The sequence below is a fragment of the Salmo trutta genome, chromosome 34 (assembly GCF_901001165.1).
Source record: "Salmo trutta chromosome 34, fSalTru1.1, whole genome shotgun sequence".
Classification (NCBI taxonomy): domain Eukaryota; kingdom Metazoa; phylum Chordata; class Actinopteri; order Salmoniformes; family Salmonidae; genus Salmo; species Salmo trutta.
Genome location: NC_042990.1, coordinates 23,726,002 through 23,747,763, shown reverse-complemented (window position 1 = coordinate 23,747,763; position 21,762 = coordinate 23,726,002). Strand labels below are relative to the sequence as shown.

At 42.8% G+C, this 21,762-nt stretch overlaps 2 protein-coding genes across 4 annotated transcripts; both read left to right on the top strand.

Moving 5' to 3' along the window:
- The first annotated feature begins 646 nt into the window (after positions 1 to 646).
- LOC115173845 (synaptotagmin-like protein 1) lies at positions 647 to 11,462 on the top strand. Of its 3 annotated transcripts, none has more exons than XM_029732291.1 (16): positions 647 to 823; positions 1,018 to 1,150; positions 1,324 to 1,446; positions 2,062 to 2,210; positions 2,291 to 2,402; positions 6,056 to 6,119; positions 6,208 to 6,241; positions 6,363 to 6,418; positions 6,541 to 6,642; positions 8,322 to 8,488; positions 8,601 to 8,703; positions 8,866 to 9,027; positions 9,209 to 9,287; positions 9,387 to 9,486; positions 9,658 to 9,863; positions 9,933 to 11,462. In XM_029732291.1, exons 3-16 carry the CDS (start codon positions 1,328 to 1,330, stop codon positions 10,073 to 10,075), a joined length of 1,596 nt encoding a protein of 531 aa, XP_029588151.1. In that variant the 5' UTR covers positions 647 to 823; positions 1,018 to 1,150; positions 1,324 to 1,327; the 3' UTR covers positions 10,076 to 11,462. The 3 variants fall into 3 exon arrangements, with proteins under 3 accessions (XP_029588151.1, XP_029588150.1, XP_029588149.1); XM_029732290.1 differs by having other exon boundaries at positions 894 to 1,150; XM_029732289.1 differs by lacking the exon at positions 1,018 to 1,150.
- A 453-nt stretch (positions 11,463 to 11,915) lies between these two features.
- On the top strand, positions 11,916 to 20,089 carry zgc:110239 (C1 family peptidase). The gene is made up of 11 exons (XM_029732288.1): positions 11,916 to 12,073; positions 13,261 to 13,320; positions 13,500 to 13,592; positions 14,154 to 14,326; positions 14,408 to 14,669; positions 14,771 to 14,966; positions 15,109 to 15,302; positions 15,531 to 15,622; positions 18,804 to 18,965; positions 19,154 to 19,343; positions 19,607 to 20,089. The coding sequence occupies exons 1-11, from the start codon at positions 12,028 to 12,030 to the stop codon at positions 19,792 to 19,794; spliced, it is 1,656 nt and encodes a 551-aa protein (XP_029588148.1). The 5' UTR covers positions 11,916 to 12,027; the 3' UTR covers positions 19,795 to 20,089.
- The last annotated feature ends 1,673 nt before the right edge of the window (positions 20,090 to 21,762 follow it).

The window sequence follows — 21,762 nt, the reverse complement described above, 5'->3', positions numbered from 1 at the left end:
CACACACACACAGTCTCTCTCCCTCTCATTCTGAAACACTCTCTCTGAACCACACAGACTGTCAGTACACACTGTTCTGTACTGGTGTAGCTGTGTTTGTGTGAGACTGTGTAAGTGTATGGATTTCTCTGCGTGTTTGAGACTGTGTAGGCTTACCTATGTGTGTTTAAAAGGTGGGGCAGCTACTGTAAAGTACCCCACCTAGCCATATGGCCAGATATCCCTGAAGGAAATGTTCTACCCTCTATCAAATACAACTATTTCTCTCTTTCACACACACATATACACACACACCTTTTTATCAAACACATCACGATACTGTCTGATAACACTTATCATGATGTACCAAAAAATATACACACAGCAAGCCACATCAGCTTTGTCTCTACCACCCTCTTCAATTCCCCTCTCCTTTCCGCAACGAATATGCAAATGCAACTTAGCAAATTAACCGGCTCACACAAACTGCTCCTGTCGGATCCGATTATTGATTATTATTAAGCCTAGGCCGATTTCGCGTAAATAAAGAGCAAGATGCTCGTAAGCATATGTATAGGCTACGTGTCTACAACATCCCATTATATAAATATGTTGTAAACTTCGTATAACACTCTAATAGCCTGCAGGTTTATCTGGTGCTATTTCTTTTTTTAGCTCCAGTTCGTGTTTTGCATCCTGCCTGGAAGAGAAGGCGTGTTCGCGTTTATTCAGTAGTCTACCGTGTCACGTCAACCTCGCCAAGTTCCACCACACCGCTTGGACTTTTCAGACACCAAAACTTCTCCTGGAGAAAAAATATACACCAACACTGGACATCATTGATGTAAGTATAAACGGTTATTTGTATTTTTTCCCCAGCCTGTTTTTCAAACTTTTTACCAGTTTCATTCCAGTTTCAGAGCAAGTTGGGACAGGTAGCCTTCTCTCGCACTGTTTGTTTTATGTGTATTCTGCATGTTTGCTTTTAGAAGGTGTGTACCGAGGTCACAGGTGCCTAACATACTTTTTACTAACAAGTTAAAACAGGCTGTTGGGGAAGTGTTGTACCGTGGAAAGCTCGCGCGCCGCGGATGTTGCGCTTTGTATCCTGATTGCAAAATAAATCTAAAAAAACACACGGAAGCTCTGAGCGCATGCACTAATCGCCCAGGTGAGACCACCGTTTACATGCTGTCAGACCATACAGTACAAACACACTATAGAGATTCTACAATAGCCTCATTTTAGGAGGAAGTGCCAACTGATAAACGTAGTAAACCGATCCCTGTCAGGCATTCTGTCATACTAGTAGTACTGTACTTTACAATGTTCTCTCGCTCTCAGGGTGATGGAGGGAGAAGGGGAGTTGTTGGACCTGAGTCACCTGTCAGAGGCAGAGCAGTCTTCCATCTTGGAAGTGTTGCTAAGGGACTCTGAGCTGCGTTCCCGTGATGAAGGTCGTTTAAGGTGAGAGGTGATTATTATTATTTAACCCTTTAGGTCCCTTATGGGCATCAAGTTGACAGATTGATTGAGTGACGTTTTTCCAAATATAGAGGTCTGTCAAACCCAGGGGCTGTTAATGTTATCCACAGAGGGCCAGTGTGGGTGCAAGCTTTTTTTTTTACCCAGCACTTGATTCATATAACTAAACATTGTTTTATTTGACATTTTAGTCATTTATCAGACCCATTTTTGTAAGCTGACTCAGTCAGTGCATTCAACTAAGTTTGGTTGTGAAAACAGCCGCATCTGACTGTCATGGCAAGTAACCCTCATTAATAAGCGGTATTATAAATGATATTATAATAAACTGGGTGGTTCGAGCCCTGAATGCTGTTTGGCTGACAACTGTGGTGTTTCAGACCATATACCACGGGTATGACCAAACAATTATTTTTACAGCTCTAATTATGTTGGTAACCAGTTTATAATAGCAATAACCACGGCTAAAGGATTTATCCAGGCACTCCGCGTTGCGTCGGGCATAAGAACAGCCCTTAGCTGTGGTATATTGGCCATATACCACACCCCCTTGGGCCTTATTGCTTAAATATAGTGAACATGATGTTTAACCTTCAGGGCCCTGCAGCAGAAAGAGGCAGACCCAGTGCGTTTGAGGTCACTGTCGGGGGCGTGGTTTAATGAGGAGAGAAGCAAACGCCACCGAGACGCGAAGAACAGCGTTGACATCGTACAGGCCTCTATACGACGCAGGAAGCCAAGAACAGGTCAGACTACACACACACACACCAATAATAACCAAGAAGCAGGACATCTGGTATAGATTGATTAATTTATTGATTGACAGATTTGCCTCTGAGTGGGGTGTTTAACGGGCAGACAGAAGATGCTCCTCCCACGAACAACAAAGACCCAACTTCTCAGATAAATGACAAGAAAGACGAGGATGACAAGAGGAGGTAAAGGCATTTATAATAAAGAGGGGTTGGATTGTGCTGTTATATGTACAGTTGAAGTTTGAAGTTTACATGCAATGAGGGAAAAAAGTATTTGATCCCCTGCTGATTTTGTACGTTTGCCCACTGACAAAGAAATGATCAGTCTATAATTTTAATGGTAGGTTTATTTGAACAGTGAGAGACAGAATAACAACAAAAAAATCCAGAAAAACGCATGTCAAAAATGTTATAAATTGATTTGCATTTTAATGAGGGAAATAAGTATTTGACCCCTCTGCAAAACATGACTTAGTACTTGGTGGCAAAACCCTTGTTGGAAATCAGAGGTCAGACGTTTCTTGTAGTTGGCCACCAGGTTTGCACACATCTCAGGAGGGATTTTGTCCCACTCCTCTCTGCAGATCTTCTCCAAGTCATTAAGGTTTCGAGGCTGACGTTTGGCAACTCGAACCTTCAGCTCCCTCCATAGATTTTCTATGGGATTAAGGTCTGGAGACTGGCTAGGCCACTCCAGGACTTTAATGTGCTTCTTCTTGAGCCACTCCTTTGTTGCCTTGGCCGTGTGTTTTGGGTAATTGTCATGGTGGAATACCCATCCACGACCCATTTTCAATGCCCTGGCTGAGGGAAGGAGATTCTCACCCAAGATTTGACGGTACATGGCCCCGTCCATCGTCCCTTTGATGCGGTGAAGTTGTCCTGTCCCCTTAGCAGAAAAACACCCCCAAAGCATAATGTTTCCACCTCCATGTTTGACGGTGGGGATGGTGTTCTTGGGGTCATAGGCAGCATTCCTCCTCCTCCAAACACGGCGAGTTGAGTTGATGCCAAAGAGCTCCATTTTGGTCTCATCTGACCACAACACGTTCACCCAGTTGTCCTCTGAATCATTCAGATGTTCATTGGCAAACTTCAGACGGGCATGTATATGTGCTTTCTTGAGCAGGGGGACCTTGGGGGCGCTGCAGGATTTCAGTCCTTCACGGCGTAGTGTGTTACCAATTGTTTTCTTGGTGACTATGGTCCCAGCTGCCTTGAGATCATTGACAAGATCCTCCCGTGTAGTTCTGGTCTGATTCCTCACCGTTCTCATGATCATTGCAACTCCACGAGGTGAGATCTTGCATGGAGCCTCAGGCCGAGGGAGATTGACAGTTCTTTTGTGTTTCTTCCATTTGCGAATAATCGCACCAACTGTTGTCACCTTCTCACCAAGCTGCTTGGCGATGGTCTTGTAGCCTTGTGTAGGTCTACAATCTTGTCCCTGACATCCTTGGAGAGCTCTTTGGTCTTGGCCATGGTGGAGAGTTTGGAATCTGATTGATTGATTGCTTCTGTGGACAGGTGTCTTTTATACAGGTAACAAGCTGAGATCAGGAGCACTCCCTTTAAGAGTGTGCTCCTAATCTCAGCTCGTTACCTGTATAAAAGACACCTGGGAGCCAGAAATCTTTCTGATTGAGAGGGGGTCAAATACTTATTTCCCTCATTAAAATGCAAATCAATTTATAACATTTTTGACATGCGTTTTTCTGGACTTTTTTGTTGTTATTCTGTCTCTCACTGTTCAAATAAACCTACCATTAAAATTATAGACTGATAATTTCTTTGTCAGTGGGCAAACGTACAAAATCAGCAGGGGATCAAATACATTTTTCTTCACTGTACACTTAGGTTGGAGTCATTAAAACTAGTTTTTCAACCACTCCACAAATTTCTTGTTAACAAACTATAGTTTTGGCAAGTCAGTTAGGACATCTACTCTATGCATGACACAAGTCATTTTTCCAACAATTGTTTACAGACAGAATATTTCACTTATAATTCATTGTATCACAATTCCAGTTGGTCAGAAGTTGACATGCACTAAGTTGACTGTGCCTTTAAACAGCTTGGAAAATTCCAGAAAATGATGTCATGGCGTTAGAAGCTTCTTATGGGCTAATTGACATCATTTGAGTCAATTGGAGGTATACCTGGGGATGTATTTCAAGGTTTACCTTCAAACTCAGTGCCTCTTTGCTTGACATCATGGGAAAATCAAAAGAAATCAGCCAAGACCTCTGAAAAAACATTGTAGACCTCCACAAGTCTGGTTCATCCTTGGGAGCAATTTCCAAACACCTGAAGGTACCACGTTCATCTGTACAAACAATAGTACGCAAGTATAAACACCATGGGACCACGCAGCCGTCATACCGCTCAGGAAGGAGACGCATTCTGTCTCCTAGAGATGAACATACTTTGGTGCGAAAAGTGCAAATCAATCCCAGAACAACAGCAAAGGATCTTGTGAAGATGCTGGAGGAAACAGGTACAACATTATCTATAGCCACAGTAAAACGAGTCTTATATATCTACATAACCTGAAAGGCTGCTCAGCAAGGAAGAAGCCACTGCTCCAAAACCGCCATAAAAAAGCCAGACTACGGTTTGCAACTGGACATTGGGACAAAGATCGTACTTTTTGGAGAAATGTCCTCTGGTCTGATGAAACAAAAATAGAAATGTTTGGCCATAATGAACATTGTTATGTTTGGAGGAAAAACCGGGAGGCTTGCAAGCAGAAGAACATCCCAACCGTGAAACATGGGAGTGGCAGCATCATGTTGTGGGGGTGCTTTGCTGCAGGAGGGACTGGTGCACTTCACAAAATAGATGGCATCATGAGGCAGGAAAATTATGTGGATATATTGACACACCATCTCAAGACATCAGTCAGGATGTTAAAGCTTGGTCGCAAATGGGTCTTCCAAATGGACAATGACCCCAAGCATACTTCCAAAGTTGTGGCAAAATGGCTTAAGGACAACAAAGCCAAGGTATTGAAGTGGCCATCACAACGCCCTGACCTCAATCCCATAGAAAATCTGTGGGCAGAATTGAAAAAGCGTGTGTGAGCAAGGAGGCCTACAAACCTGACTCAGTTACACCAGCTCTGTCAGGAGGAATGGGACAAAATTCACCCAACTTATTGTGGGAAGCTTGTGGAAGGCTACCCGAAATGTTTGACCCAAGTTAAACAAATTAAAAGGCAATGCTACCAAATACTAATTGAGTGTATGTAAACTTCTGACCCACTGGGAATGTGATGAAAGAAATAAAAGCTGAAATAAATCATTCTCTCTACTATTATTCTGACATTTCACATTCTTAAAATAAAGTGGTGATCCTAACTGACCTAAGACAGGGAATTTTTACTCGGATTAAATGTCAGGAATTGTGAAAAACTGAGTTTAAGAGTATTTGGCTAAGGTGTATGTAAACTTCCGACTTCAACTGTATGTTTGTGTGTTTGTGTTTTTACACATCAATTCCGATGTATTGAAATATGTGATTCATACAGTATCTGATCTTTTCCCCAATGTGTAAACAGCAAAAAGCACGTAGAATCTGATCTTTTCAGTTCTGAGTCATACCACATCCATTACCATGACAACCATCCAACGTTTAAGAAACAGGAGCATTGTATCTGTGTGCTCTTTGAGAGGCTACATCAGTGTGAATGTGCAAATCTGATATGATTCACATGTAGAACTGAGTGTGGACATTCAAACAAAAATAAATGTAATGCTTAAAGAAGTGCATGTATGGTTGAAGAAGTACTTGTATGTACAGTTTTAATGTATGTTGTTTTAGTTTTAAAATTTCAGTTACAGGAGTCAAAATCGTCTCACACCTACACCCAGACCCAGAACCAGGAGCCCAAACACACAGGTTAGTCGTGTGTGTGTGTGTGTAAGAGGAGGAGGATTGTCTGTCTAGTTGTGGAGAGGTAATCTCTCTCCTCTCTCTTTCCTTCCAGAGTCTCCAGGACAGCAACAGCATATCATCTTCAGGTACACATTCCTCCCTGTCTCTCTCTTCACCCCCCCCCCCGTTCATTTCTCTCGCCCTCCTCCATCGCACTCTCCCTCTCTCATTCTGTCTGATTAATGTGTTTGTGTCTGCGCCTCCCAGAGTATTACAGCAGGAGGAATGTACACAGAGAGGAGACAGGGGAGGGAACACTGCAGGTACAGTCTACAGACACTCACTCCTTGTTTGGGATAACGTTTTATCCTACTATTGCCTCTTTCTGTTCTAGAAACATGCTGTGTGTGTGTGTGTGTGTGTGTATTCCCATCTGTGTGTGTAGGACTCAGAGGACACAAACTCGGTGTCCAGTGGTGTGACAGATGCTGATCCGACACCTCTAAGGCCTGGGAGCTCAGTCAGCAGTCTACAGTCTAACTACACAGTGAGCCACACACATACAGTTGAAGGTGGAAGTTTACATACACTTTAGCCAAATGCATTTAAACTCAGTTTTTCACAATTCCTGACATTTAATCCTAGTAAAAATTCCCTGTCTTAGGTCAGTTAGGATCACCACTTTATTTTAAGAATGTGAAATGTCAGAATAATAGTAGAGAGAATGATTTATTTCAGCTTTTATTTCTTTCATCACATTCCCAGTGGGTCAGAAGTTTACATACACTCAATTAGTATTTGGTAGCATTGCCTTTTAATTTGTTTAACTTGGGTCAAACATTTCGGGTAGCCTTCCACAAGCTTCCCACAATAAGTTGGGTGAATTTTGTCCCATTCCTCCTGACAGAGCTGGTGTAACTGAGTCAGGTTTGTAGGCCTCCTTGCTCACACACGCTTTTTCAATTCTGCCCACAAATTTTCTATGGGATTGAGGTCAGGGCGTTGTGATGGCCACTTCAATACCTTGGCTTTGTTGTCCTTAAGCCATTTTGCCACAACTTTGGAAGTATGCTTGGGGTCATTGTCCATTTGGAAGACCCATTTGCGACCAAGCTTTAACATCCTGACTGATGTCTTGAGATGTTGCTTCAATATATTCACATAATTTTCCTCCCTCATGATGCCATCTATTTTGTGAAGTGCACCAGTCCCTCCTGCAGCAAAGCACCCCCACAACATGATGCTGCCACTCCCATACTTCACGGTTGGGATGGTGTTCTTTGGCTTGCAAGCCTCCCCGTTTTTCCTCCAAACATAACGATGGTCATTATGGCCAAACAGTTCCATTTTTGTTTCATCAGACCAGAGGACATTTCTCCAAAAAGTACTATCTTTGTCCCCATGTGCAGTTGCAAAGCGTAGTCTGGCTTTTTTATGGCGGTTTTGGAGCAGTGGCTTCTTCCTTGCTGAGCGGCCATTCAGGTTATGTCGATATAGGACTTGTTTTACTGTGGATATAGATACTTTGGTACCTGTTTCCTACAGCATCTTCACAAAGTCCTTTGCTGATGTTCTGGGATTGATTTGCACTTTTCACACCAAAGTACATTCATCTCTAGGAGACAGAATGCGTCTCCTTCCTGAGCGGTATGACGGCTGCATGGTCCCATGGTGTTTATACTTGCGTACTATTGTTTGTACAGATGAACGCGGTACCTTCAGGCATTTGTAAATTGCTCCCAAGAATGAACCAGACTTGTGGAGGTCTGGGCTGATTTCTTTAGATTTTGCCATGATGTCAAGCAGAGAGACATTGAGTTTGAAGGTAGGCCTTGAAATATATCCACAGGTACACCTCCAATTTACTCAAATGATGTCAATTAGCCTATCAGAAGCTTCTAAAGCCATGACATCATTTTTTTGAATTTTCCAAGCTGTTTAAAGGCACAGTCAACTCAGTGTATGTAAACCTCTGACCCACTGGAATTGTGATACAGTGAATTATAAGTGAAATAATCTGTCTGTAAACAATTGTTGGACAAATTACTTGCGTCATGCACAAAGTAGATGTCCTAACCGACTTGCCAAAACTATAGTTTGTTAACAAAAAATTTGTGGAGTGGTTGAAAAACGAGTTTTAAAGACTCCAACCTAACTGTATATAAACTTCAAACTTGAACTGTACATGCATACATACAAAATACGTGTGTGTGTGTGTGTGTGTAGTTGAGTGGCAGTATGATGAGTCTGTTCAGTTCGGGGGAGTTCGGAGCAGTGGAGGTGAAAGGGCGTGTCCTGTTTTCATTGGACTATGACACTCAGAGGGAGGAGCTACAGATCAGAGTGTGTCGCTGTGAAGACCTGGCCGCCGCACGCAAAAACCACTCCGACCCGTAAGTAAAGGAGGGTTGCTGTTTCAAGGATGCTTACAGGCATCATTGATGTGAACTATCCCTTTGAGAAGCACTTGTTTTGTGTTAAGAAGTGTGTGTGTGTGTGTTGTAGGTATGTGAAGGCATATCTCCTGCCTGATAAGTCATCTCACAGTAAGAAGAAAACATCAGTGAAGAAAAAGACTCTCAACCCAGTCTTTGACCAGACACTGAAAGTGAGAGCACACACACTCTCTTTCTCGACTCCTTTCCCTCAGCATCTGTCTTGTTTGTTACCTCTCTCTGTCTACTTGCCGGTCTGTCTTCTGTCTGTCCGGTCTGATACATGTCAATATATGAATCACTTGTGTCTCTCAGTATAATTGTGTTTGTTTCAGTATAAGATGAGTGTGTCAGAGGTGCGTGGCAGGACTCTGAACCTGTCTGTGTGGCACGCAGCCCCCCTGGGCAGAAACCTGTTCCTAGGAGAGGTGGAGCTTGAGCTGGCTCACTGGGACTGGAAACACACACACTCTGACTGGTACCAGCTACAGCCACGGGTAAGAGCTGGTATACACACATACCACAGCATGCAGTAAGTCTTACATTGTATGTGGTCTTAACTGGCCAGGAGAAGAGAATGTGCTGAGAATTTCAATGAACTCTTATGTAACCCTTCTAACCTAATCTCTCTTCTCTTCAATCTCCCGCTCTCCTCTTTGTCTGTTCTCTCTCTCTCAGGTCCAGTGTAGGCCAGAGTCTATCAGTAGTCGAGGAAACATCCTGCTCTCTATCAAGTTCATCCCAGCAGGGTCCGAGGGTAAACTGAGCTCACTACACTCGTCACACACACCCAGCACTTTCTTTCACTTTCTCTCCTTCTCTCTGTCTGAACTTACTCTGAACGTATTCTGTGTAGGTGGAGGTCTACCTTTAACAGGGGAGCTACACATCTGGCTGCGGGAAGCGCAGGGTCTTCTCTCCACCAAAGGGGGTGCCGTCGACTCCTTCATCAAGAGGTGGGTTAGAGCTCAGAGGTCAGGACTAGGAAGAAAACCCGCAGTGTGGCCGTTCTTAAGGTCTGGATTTGTGGAACGGGGGTCTAGAGTTACTGGGATAAGACTGTGTTTACAGTATAGTGGAACGTGTATAATAACTGTTCTTTAACCCTACTTTGACTTTAATCCAAGTTACGTGCTGCCGGACACCAGCCGGTCGAGCGGTCAGAAGACACGCGTGGTTAAGCGGTCGGTCAGTCCGACCTACAACCACACCATGGTGTATGACGGGTTCCAGCCTGCTGACCTGAGAGAGGCCTGTGCCGAGCTGACCGTCTGGCACCGTGAAGGGTTAAAAACACACCTGCTAGGAGGGGTCCGACTCAGCCGTGGGACAGGTGAGATACACACAGATAGATACACACTGTGTATGCACAGATGACATTGTAATAAGGTGTGTGTTACAGGTCTGAGCTACGGAGTGGCAGTGTGTTGGATGGATTCAACAGAGGAAGAAGCATCTGTGTGGAACTCCATGATCCTGAACCCCAACCACTGGATGGATACTACACTACCTATCAGAACTAACCTGGCTGACCGCCCAGAATAATACACACACACTACACTTCCCACCAGAATCTGTACATATAAAAGGTAGTGCTGCTGGTAGTATGTGTTGGGTTTTGTTGCCTACGGTAGGATACGTATGGGTATAGTTTTAGCCTACCTGTAGGGCTAGTTTTACAGACCCAGATCAATCAAATACATTTCAGTTAGGGCAGTGTAGAGCTATTGTTTTAAATTAGGATAGGGTCAGCTATACTTCCTCAAGCCTAGCTTGTGGTTTATAAATGCCCAAACGATTGTATTGCACAATAATAAGGAACTAGAAAGAAGAAACTAGGGAGAGGAAATGCATATGACAGTGTGTTAGTTAACAAAGACATTAACTCTTAATCATGTTCTGTTAAAACTGCTGTATAAAATGTGTAATCTAAAGACTTGTGTCATACATATGTCAAGTAAACAATTTAGAGTATTTGAGACGCACTTAATTTAGCTTGGAGTTGGTACTTTTTGTACTATTCCACAGTATAAGTCATAATAGCGATAACCTAGCTGTCAAACAAGGAAATGGTTCCAATCGTTTTTCCACCATTTATTTTTCCCATAGGGGATTTTAGAAACACTTCAAATAAAGGCTGTGTTTTGTGTAGATTTACCCTGGTGTAACGTTTTGATAACCGTCTAAATCTCTTTAGGACAAGGTGACTTTTATCAATATATTTTCTTGAATTTACCCCCCCCCCCAAAAAAATGAAATGCTAATGTGGCTATCACAAAGCACTACAAATGCCATGATGATCTGGAGGAGACTGTGGAATCAGGCAATGATAAGAATCTCTGGATTAACTATCAAATGTTAGCTAAATGTAGTAATGAATAAATTGGCTACATTTCTTTAAATTGACATATTCTGTAAACTGTCTCGTGCAAGTTTTTAATGGCACAATACCTGTTAGCAAAGGTGTCAGCTAGGGATAAAATGCAGGAGCTTGTAGGGATTTGTAGTCTTGCATGATGTTTACTTTTATGCTAATATGCATTTTCGTATCTGAGTAGAATATATTGACAAGTCAATTTGGCCAGGAGAGATTTACATGGTTATCAAAACATCATGCCACGGTAAGCCTACACGAAACACAGCCCTTATTTTAAGTGTGTCTCAAATCCCCTATGGGAAAAATGAATGGTGAAAATACGATTGAAACCAATTCCCTGTTTGGGTTTTGTGGGTATTCTGACACCTCCACCGTTTAGACTTCAAGCCCAACTCAGGTATTTGACCAATATATTATGACGCAGTTCTGGTTCTCTGTTGTGAAGTTCAATTTACTGTACGAATCAGCCTTTATGAATGTTTCTGTGTAATAATGGTATTGTACATTATCAATTAAATATCAATACCTAGATTAAACTACAATTTTGTAATCTCGTGGACAGAGTACACTACTCATTTATCTGACTCAATTACGCACCATTTTAGTTATGTGTTTCCGAAATAGTGTCCATCTCACATAGAATCACTGACAGCAAGAACATGGATCCACATAGTGTCACTGGTTCGCAATTGTATTTGTCGTTTTTTGAAGCAATGGCATTCTGCCACACTGCGGAATACAGCCATAGAAGACCTGGGGAATGTTATCAAATGCGAAAAAAGCTCTGACAGTAAATACACATGATTATGTCCGTTTCTCTCAAACAGACTCTAAAGATGCCGAATAATGCCAAAATATCTGTAGAAATGCACAATAAATACCAAAAATCCTCATATGACCGAAATCACATGACTTGCCCAAATCACCCACCCCTGTCCTGTGATTGGAGGGCATCTATCAGGACTTTCCTCTGATTGGCCAACATAGATGCCAATCGTTTACAGCATGGACTTAAATTCGATACATTTTAAATCAGTCGTCGTTGCAGAACTAAATACGGTATGTTTATGTCTTTCTGACTGCGCTCATATACGCGCAGAACAGCCTACGACCAGAAGCTATGAGGGACTGGTACATTGTAACTGTGCTATTGTGGAGCGTACTAGGTAAGATCTCGATGTTTTTGTTAAGACAGTTTATTAAAAGTTGATAGATTCTGGTTGTTTATGTTTTGCGTATTCGATGCGTCCTCTCTTTACTAAACCAAATGTAGGCCTACTATACAATTATTTGTAGTGTTACTGTATGAACTGAATTGTATTTGGGTGTTTTGGATAAAATGCTAATTGGGAACATAACTGTTGCCGGGCCAGTACAGATCTCGTGACACCGGGGCGACCCTACCGCACTGCTAAAACTCCCAGTCAAATATCTTGGAATGAGTGGGTTCAAATTATACCAACTTCTGTGACAAGACCCTGCATGTTGCACTGGTAAACAAATGTTGTTGACTGTGACTCACGGGTAGGATAGTGCTCTATTGGAGCTGACTGAACTCCAATCCATGGTGAATGAACCCAGACTGGAGTTTAGTCAGCTAACGCTAGTAACCTAAGTAGTTTACTATGTCAAACTGATTTAGGTACAACATCGTGATAAACATTTGTATATATACATTTTTTTAGAGTATCTGTGTGTCACTAAACTGGCAGTGTTAATTTTATGCCAAATTACATATCTCTAAACTGGATTCGTGTATCCCGAGTGGCGCAGCGGTCTAAGACACTGCATCTCAGTGCAAGAGGCGTCACTACAATCCCTGTTTCAATTCCAGGCTTTATCACATCCGGCGGTGATTGGGAGTCGCGTTGACCGGGGTAGCCCGTCATTGTAAATAAGAATTTGTTATTAACGGACCTGCCTAGTTAAATAAAAGGATGGATAAATATATACCATCTGTGGGCCTCGACTGTTAACTCGCGTTACTTCTGACTAGAGTAGGCAACAAATTATTATTTTTCAACAATAATGAGTGAAAAGGCAAATCTCATATTTTAGTCTGTCTGCCCAGTCTGTGACAAGTCCTCAAAGGTCATCCAGCCAACCACACCACCAGCGTTAGACTTTGGCCAGTGGTGGTCACATGCCTGGTCTCTACTGTTATCATATGTGTTGTTTACTTTGCAGTCCTGCAACAAGCACATACCCCACTCCACATCTGTAACCCACTTGCTTCTCTTAGGTCACAGTGGCGGGGTAATGTTAGCAGTAATAGTATGAGAAGGGTTAAGGGTAGACTCTGGGATATGACCTCTTCATACACCTCTGGCATTGACATGATCTTTCTCCACAGCCACAGAGGGAAAAGCCCTCCCTTCAGTCCCAGACTTTGGGAAGGCATACCATGTCAAAGGTGAGTGAGACCTATTGTTATTGAACTGAGGAGTGGTCACTTAATGTATGGTAATAATATATCCTGTACTTTTGCATGACTTGTCAGTAACTACAAGACTACACCATTTACATTTTAATAATTTAACAGACACTCTTATCCAGAGCGACTTAGTTAGTTTAATTACATTTGTGTATCAGGTGTGATCTCCCTGCCCTATGCTGAGATAAAGGAACCATTTGAGGCCTGGTTCGACCTGAAGGGGAGGACCAGCCGCATCGACTATTACCACGGTAACTATTTACACACCAGCTATACAATATTCAAGCAATATGGCTCCATGTTCTATGTTCTCTCAGGTAAGCTGGAATGTCCACCATATTGCTTATGTCTATAAAATCCTTGCAGATTTAAGCAAGTGGCTAGGGGTTGTTCTTGGGTGGACAGGACCTGTGATTTTTTTATTACATTTTTTGGGTCTCAAATGACATCCTTTTGAGCAGACCCCTGTGCTGCAGCTTTGATCAGAAGTAGTGCATGTTAGCAGCAGAGTTGTTGTGGATGTTATTTGAGACGCACTGTCAGTGAATCACGTGTGGAACTGAGAGGCCTCTGTTCTGAGTCAAGGTCAGTAGACTGAAACCTCAGCACTTCTAGACAGTGAAACTTGTCAACTAAGCAGTGAACTACAGCTTCTTTTAAATCATGCTATAAAATCCTGGAGATGAGGAGCGGGCCACTAAGACCAGGGATCTCTAACTCTATTCTAGGGTGTGCAGACTTTTGTTACAGTCCAGCACTAACACACAGTCAACCTCAGTTCTTATTTTCTGTGTTGTCATGGTGACCCGCAGGCCAGGTGTCAACATACCAGATGGGGTTGGAGCTTCCTTGGGGATCATCCTATAAGATCACTCCTGAGACCACAGAGGTGGAGCTAAACATTATGAAGTGTTTCCAGGTCAATGGAACAAAAGAAGAGCCAGTCACACCTCAAGGATCCCTACCTGACCTCCAGGGGTTCATGGTGTGTGGTAGTTCATTGAGTTTTTCAATTAATACAGGTAGTTTTGAAGAGTTATTTGTAATAAATGGTCTTTGTGTGTAGTTCCTCAGGATGGAGTACTATGGAGGTGTGCTGTGTGAGGTCTGGCAGAATGTGACAGTAGTCGGACACAAGAAGAATACCTACACACTCTGGGTGACACGCCCTGAAGGAGGGGTTATGGGAGGAGCTGAGGTGACCACGCCCCTACACTACGAGATGATGGGCTACAACACCCTGCTGGGGTCCCATTATGATAAATATCTGGTCGACTACAAGGAGTTCAGCTCAAAGTTTGACCCCAAAGTCTTCTCCCTGCCTGACGGTTCGCATGTGCACAGACACGGCTCTCATGCCATGTTACAATTAGCAAACAATCTTAATCACTTTCTTGTCCTTGTCGGTCACATCTCTCTCTCTCTTCAGGGATGAGCTGTGGTTCATTTCCTGGTCTGGGGGTGGAGCACCACCTGCTGGCCAATCCGATGAAAGATCTGATTCACACTTCCTCGTTAGGCCACGCCCAGCGGTTGTTCGGCCACTTCAAGGAGCAGTTTGGGCGTCATTATGGTGATGAGAGGGAGCACGAGAAGAGAGAGCACGCATTTGTTCACAACCTCCGGTGAGAGTGCTGGGGAAAGCAGGAGGGGGCAAGAGAAACAAATGAGTGATTGAAAGAGTTTTAGGTGAATATAATTTGATGGTTACAAATTCTGTCTTCCTTTATTCCCCTCTCGCTCTTCCCTCATCACTCCCTCTGCCAGGTATGTCCACTCTATGAACCGTGCTGGCCTGTCGTTCTCCCTGGCGGTTAACTCTCTGTCTGACCTCTCGATGTCGGAGCTGTCTGCTATGAGGGGCAGAAACCGAGGGAAGAGGCCCAACAATGGCTTGCCGTTCCCCATGCACCTATACACTGGAGTACAGGTCCCTGATCAGCTGGACTGGAGGCTCTATGGTGTGTGTGGAGCAGAGAAGGCTGGTGGAAGGAGCTATAGGAGGATGAGCTCATTGTAATTGCTGGAATGAGCTGAATGGAATGGAGTCAAACGTGGTTTCCATATGTTTGTTTGATATCGTTCCATTTATTCTCTTCCAGCGACTACTCAGCCCGTCCTATAGTTCCGCCCACCAGCTTCCATGTGCGTGTGCATGCATGTGTGACAACATTGTGTGTATTTTCTAGGTGCTGTGACTCCGGTGAAGGACCAGGCCATCTGTGGTTCATGTTGGAGCTTTGCCACCACTGGAGCAGTAGAGGGCGCTCTCTTCCTGACAGTAATATCTCTCTCACAGTGATTTAAAGATGCAATAACTAGGATGGGTTGCTAATATGACTAGGATGGTGCCTTTGGCTTCTGGACAATGAAATAGAGTTGACATGAAAACCAGGAGAGAAATGTCATAGCGGTGGGTCCAACAGGGAATTAAATGGAAATGCATGTGCCCAAATTATATAATTACTCCTGTCTCTACAGAAATAAAATAATTCACCAGAAAGCATGATTTAGGTGCAGAGGAATCAAGGATTATTGGATTCTTAAAAAAAATTGCTGTGGATTGTTTCAAATCACAAGCTCGTAGGCCTATGACTATTGGAAGTCTGCAATTTGGGCAGCACGCGTGGCAATGGGCCAAGCTGGTTATTGAGTTGCGGGTGTCAGTGAAAAACATCTCAAATGTGTGACGATAATGTCTTGAGTATAATTTTAAATGTTGTGACAAGAAGGGGAGGGTTGTGTGGCGTAGATATAGGCCAGTCTCTCCAGAATGGCTCAGCTGTCTCCTGCCAATTCTTGCGCATTCATTGTTCGCCCTTAGATTATTTTTAATTTATTTTGTAATGGGGATTGTCACCAGTAGTAAATGCACTGTTAATCCTTGTCATTTGGTTAGATTAATTTACAACGTTCTTTGCAGAGTTCAGAACCTGCTACACTGGTGAGAAACAAGTTTGTTTTTCATAACCATTTAAGAGATTTGTTTCAAACAAAAAGACAATGTGGCCATGTCTGGTTTCTCTCCTGATAATGTTGAGGGAGCGCGCGCCTGAGCACACACAAGTACCTGGCCTTATGATTAACCACGTGACAGTGATTTTGCGAAATGAAAAACATTATTGAAATGAAACTTCCATGAGAAATGCGCATATGAAAATCATAACTGGCACGCAGAATAGTAGGATAAATTGTAAGCTTCCCCAAACTTTATTTTTTTTAAATAATTGCCTCCACGTTTCCATGGTCAGATTTTGCCTATAGGCTACTTTGATGCAAGGTAAGACAAACATTCAGGTTTCAAACAATTAAGTATGTTTTCAAAATGCAGCTCCAGCTCATGTTGTAAAGTGGTGGGAGATGCGCTGACGGTAGGTTTCCTTCACTTGATGGTGAATGGGAGATGTGCTGATGGTAGGTTGCCTGCACTTGATGGTGAATGGGTGATGCGCTGATGGTAGGTTGCCTGCACTTGATGGTGAATGGGAGATGCGCTTCAATTACCAGTTGAGATACAATAGTAGCTGTTTTTTTAAAATAATGCACCGTAACTGTTTTTAACACATTATTACATTTTAGAAATGTGCAATGAAGGTGCTCATAAAAGCACATGTTTTACTCCAGCAGAGAAGCTGCAGGAGAAATCTCACTCAAACTAGGCTCTGTATGCTGTGTGCTTGGGATAGTTGTTTGATAAGTAAAATGCACACAGGCCAATTTAATTCCAGTAAATTAGAAAACCCTGTTTGTGTCCCATAATGTTTTCATCAGTTTCTTTCAAGGGAATTTTGCTGTTTGTGTGAGTAATTTGCTCTGAATCCTGTGCGTTGCTGTGAATGTTTTTCGGACTTGGGTATGGGTGTCTGAGCTGAATGTTATTTGCTTGTGCAGACAATCTGGAATTTTCATCACAGGCTCATATCTAGAAGCGACGCATTTCATGTCTGCTGCTCTGTTTTGCTAGGTCTTTTGCTGTCCGGTAATATGGTCAAGTACAGTTGATCTGTGTTCTACACAAAAATCATATTTTTATAACACCCCTTCCATCTTCAGAACAGGTGAATTAAAGCCATAGCAAGTTATTTTTTTCAATAACATCTTAGGCTGCACTGAAAGGTTGTTATAAATTACCCAACAACTTAGTGAATGATGGAAATGAATTGGATTTTCTACCCATAATATCAACAGTCAGAGCTGTAGCTCATCTCTAAGGAGGATAATTAATATTGTCTATTTATTCAGAAGGTAAAATGGATGAAAATAAATAGAATGTCAACTTGTTCACAATTAGCTGTAGCTTGTGAACACTATTTTTCCTCTCACGTATTTGCATTTGTTAGCAGTTGGTCTGTTATTGAAGAACATCAAAGCAAATCAGGGAGATAAATATATTCCAAGAAGTTATGCTGGAAAGTAGATGTTTATTCTTCCATGTCCTCAATGTTTCTCCACTTAACAAGGAGACAGAATGTAGTTTATACTCAAGCCTAGCCTGTGTTTGACCAATTTAGAATTTCTTGCAGTAAAATTAGCCAAATACCAAGTATCCCAGGCTCAATGTATAGACAGTTTGGACCAATGAGAATTTGCCACATGTAGCTATGAGTCCCTGACTGGAACCCCATACTCAGATGTTGAACTGACACTATTTCCATTGACTGGTAATTCCCTCTTGACCTCTAGTCCTCTGCTTTGTATATTTATCTTATGTTCTTACACATTATGTTAATGACTTGAAGTTTGTCAGTTGATAATTATGTGGTTGAGGTGTTGTAAGATCTCTAGCTGTAATATACTTGCATGTATCACCACCATCTCTGGTCTCCCTGCACCCCATAATCCATATCCACAGGTGTTCCTTCCTCACTGGTGTTACCTAGCAACTCTAGAAATGTTCAAGACGGGTTTATTATGGGCTGTCGCGCTGAGGATTCACCATTTCCCTTGAACAACACACACTCATTAGCAGTAGTAGCTGATGGCCGTTCAGGAGATTTAATGAGCCACGTGTGTGTGGTGGTTCAAGGAGTTTGTTGAACTTACATAGGAGGCAATTTAAGGTGAAGTTGGGACTTATTTGGGAGAGTTGAGCGGTGTGAGTTGAGGGGATGGTTGTTAGTCTTGTCACAGTGGTCCTCCTTTGTACCTCTGCCAGCTCTAAGGAAATGAGCTTGTCCTCTCAGTAGGAAGTGACCGGGAGGTGCTGTGTCCTGCCGCATTGGCAGGTTCATAAACATACTACTTCCCAGGGGGCCAATCAGATTCTTCCCCACTGTGAACTCCTAGCAACCCACAGATGCAGCTGTGGAAGTTGCTGTGAAAAAACAGTAATTGGTCTCTCAGTCCCCCCCATTCAACTCTTCATTTCCAGTCTTCTGTTAGCAGGTTTATTTATTGCCCCGGAGAAGTAGAATGTTTCTCACTCAGTTATAATTGTCAATTATTCTCTTTTCTCCCTGTAGTCAGGGTCTCTCCAGGTCTTGTCCCAGCAGATGTTGGTAGATTGTAGCTGGGGCTTTGGTAATAACGGATGTGACGGAGGAGAGGAGTGGAGGGCCTACGAGTGGATCATGAAACACGGCGGCATCGCCACTACGGAGACCTATGGTTCCTACATGGGCATGGTGAGACACACACAAACACAGAGAGCGAGAGGAGAGCTTGTCTAGAGGTAATCCCCAGGGCTCTATGCTTTGCCTGCTGCTTTTCACGTCTTACACACACTTGTTTATAAACTCATACTCTGACAAACAGGACATGTAAGTCTTCACAATATACTGTACTTGAACCTAGTATATTACTCTCCTAACAGAACGGCCTGTGCCACTTCAACACTTCCCAGCTGACAGCTCGTATCCAGAGCTACACCAATGTGACGTCAGGTGATGCCGAGGCCCTGAAGGTGGCGCTGTTTAAACACGGCCCAGTGGCCGTCAGTATTGACGCAGGACATAGATCCTTTGTCTTCTACAGCCACGGGGTCTACTATGAACCCAAATGTGGTGAGTTATACTATAGTGCCCTCAAACTCAACTCTGGACCTCAACGCCAGTTCCACTGCGGTTGTTCATTGTTCCCCTCTAATCAGGGACTGATTAATTAATTATGAGGTAGACCAGAACCAGCAGGGTCCAGACTTTGTAGCGTGAGAGTTGAATACGCCTGCTATAGGGTACACATACACAGCTATTCTTCAAATCTGTTTGAGGTGTTCCCCAGGGCTCTTGTTCTCTCTTGCGATCCCTTTCTTCTCCCTCACTCCTAGGAAACACCACTGACTCCCTGGACCACGCGGTGCTTGCAGTGGGTTATGGTGTCATGGAGGCAGAGCCTTACTGGCTGGTGAAGAACTCCTGGTCAACCTACTGGGGCAACGACGGGTACATACTGATGTCTATGAAGGATAACAACTGTGGTGTTACCACTGACGCTACATATGTTACGCTGGCATAGAGCGAGGGAGAAACACCAAACGCACGCACAGGTGTTACCACTCCTTTTTAAATGATGATAGGAGGGGGTATTTGAAATTGGAATAATATCGGAAGTGTGTTGTGCATGGGAGGAAGTAATGTTTAGGCAGTGAGGTTTTTAGATATGTTTATTGCTGGTCGGCGCACAGTGCCTTCCTCTCCCTGTCATATACACTTTGTCACACAAACGTCCGCACACCCACTGAATCCTGCTATACACCCACTTGTGCTCTGGAATCGTGGAATCATCTCAATAAATGTGGAATGTTTTTGTACTTGCTGCTCTTTTTTTGTTCATGACATGGGTGCATCATGCTGTGACTCAAGTGTTTTGCTAACTCATGCAAAAATAAGACCTTACTCTTCCCAACACACTCAGTCGTTCTAAACACATGATGAACACACGTATGCCTTGCTGCTGCTAGCAGTAGCACCACTTTTTTTTATATATATATATTAGTGGACACCCCTTCAAATTAGTGGATTCTATTTTAGCCACATCTGTTGCTGACGGGTGTATAAAATCGAGCAAACAGCCATGCAATCTCCGTAGACAAACATTGGCAGTAGAATGGTCTCACTGAAGCGCTCAGTGACTTTCAACATGGCACCATCATAGGATGCCACCTTTCCAACAAGTCAGTTTGTCAAATTTATGCTATGCTAGAGCTGCCCCGGTCAACTGTAAGTGCTGTTATTGTGAAGTGGAAACATCCTAGGAGCAACAACGGCTCAGCCGTACACACACGTCTCACAGAATGGCACCGCTGTAGCGTGTTTAAAAAAATATATAAAAAATCCTGTCCTTGGTTGCAAAACTCACCGAGTTACAAATTGCCTCTGGACGTTCCAGTAACGCTACAGCATACAATGACATTCTAGATGATTCTCTGCGTCCAACTTTGTGGCAACAGCAAAGGGGGGACCAACTCCATATTAATGCCCATGATTTTGGATGTATGTTCGACAAGCAGGTGTCTACATACTTTTGGTGATGTAGTGTATATGGCTATGGATCAAATCTAACCTTTGCCAATTGTCAATGATGCCCTCAGAACAAAATACACATCAGCCAAAAAAAGCTATAGCAGTTAGATGTACTCCATTTCACCAACACATATTACTACACTCAACCAAAACCCTTGCAAACCTCTGAATTATACCTGCATAATAGACTTTTATTATAGCTACATAATGAGTATTGTAAAAAGCTAGTGCATGTGTTCACATTTATGAACAATATTCTGATGTACTCTCAAGCTAGCATTCTCGAGTAATAGTTATCTGGAAAAGAAGATAAGGCAGTAAGATGGTAACTACCAAAACGGCATAGATAGACATATTGCATAGATATACCACATACGATTTAGATATGTAATGACATAGATTTACAGTACCAAGAAAATAGTTAATTGGTTCTCAATAATGTTTTAGAAAGACGGTTGACAGGTCATCAGTGCACAATAAAAGCTATAGCCTACTGAACTAAAGCCTAGGCATTTGCTCAGGGAGTTAATGCAAATCTTCAGGTCTCAGACAAGGTTACTCATCACATGAGCATGTTTCACCAAACACCTAAAATGTTGTTGGCACGTTTTGTGTGTGTTTTGGGGCTATTCATTTGTTTTTACCACCCCAGTAATGTTATCAAATTTCTGAAAACCAAAAACAATGTTACATGTTTGAATGAAGAGCGCTAAAAAGTTGAGTGTTTTTTATCTATAGGAAAACATGGGCGATTCATTTACTGTATGATTTATGAATGACCCCCTTATTGTATGTGTATATGAGTATAGGAGAAAACAGTTCCTCTATGTTCAAGATGAATAAACATGTGGACATGTTGGTCTGCTACTTGCATTGCATAGTACTTCTATACAGACCTTCTGTATGGTATGTGGTTTTGAATCTTGTAACAAGTGAGAGGTTGCCTCGTGGATTCTACTAC

Coding starts and splice junctions, on each gene's coding strand:
- LOC115173845 (XM_029732289.1), top strand. Junction 6,419..6,540: donor CAGGGGAGGGAACACTGCAG/GTACAGTCTACA, acceptor CTGTGTGTGTAG/GACTCAGAGGACACAAACTC. Junction 9,288..9,386: donor CATCCCAGCAGGGTCCGAGG/GTAAACTGAGCT, acceptor TATTCTGTGTAG/GTGGAGGTCTACCTTTAACA.
- zgc:110239 (XM_029732288.1), top strand. CDS start 12,028: ATGAGGGACTGGTACATTGTAACTGTGCTATTGTGGAGCGTACTAG. Junction 14,967..15,108: donor GCATTTGTTCACAACCTCCG/GTGAGAGTGCTG, acceptor TCCCTCTGCCAG/GTATGTCCACTCTATGAACC. Junction 18,966..19,153: donor ATGGTTCCTACATGGGCATG/GTGAGACACACA, acceptor CTCTCCTAACAG/AACGGCCTGTGCCACTTCAA.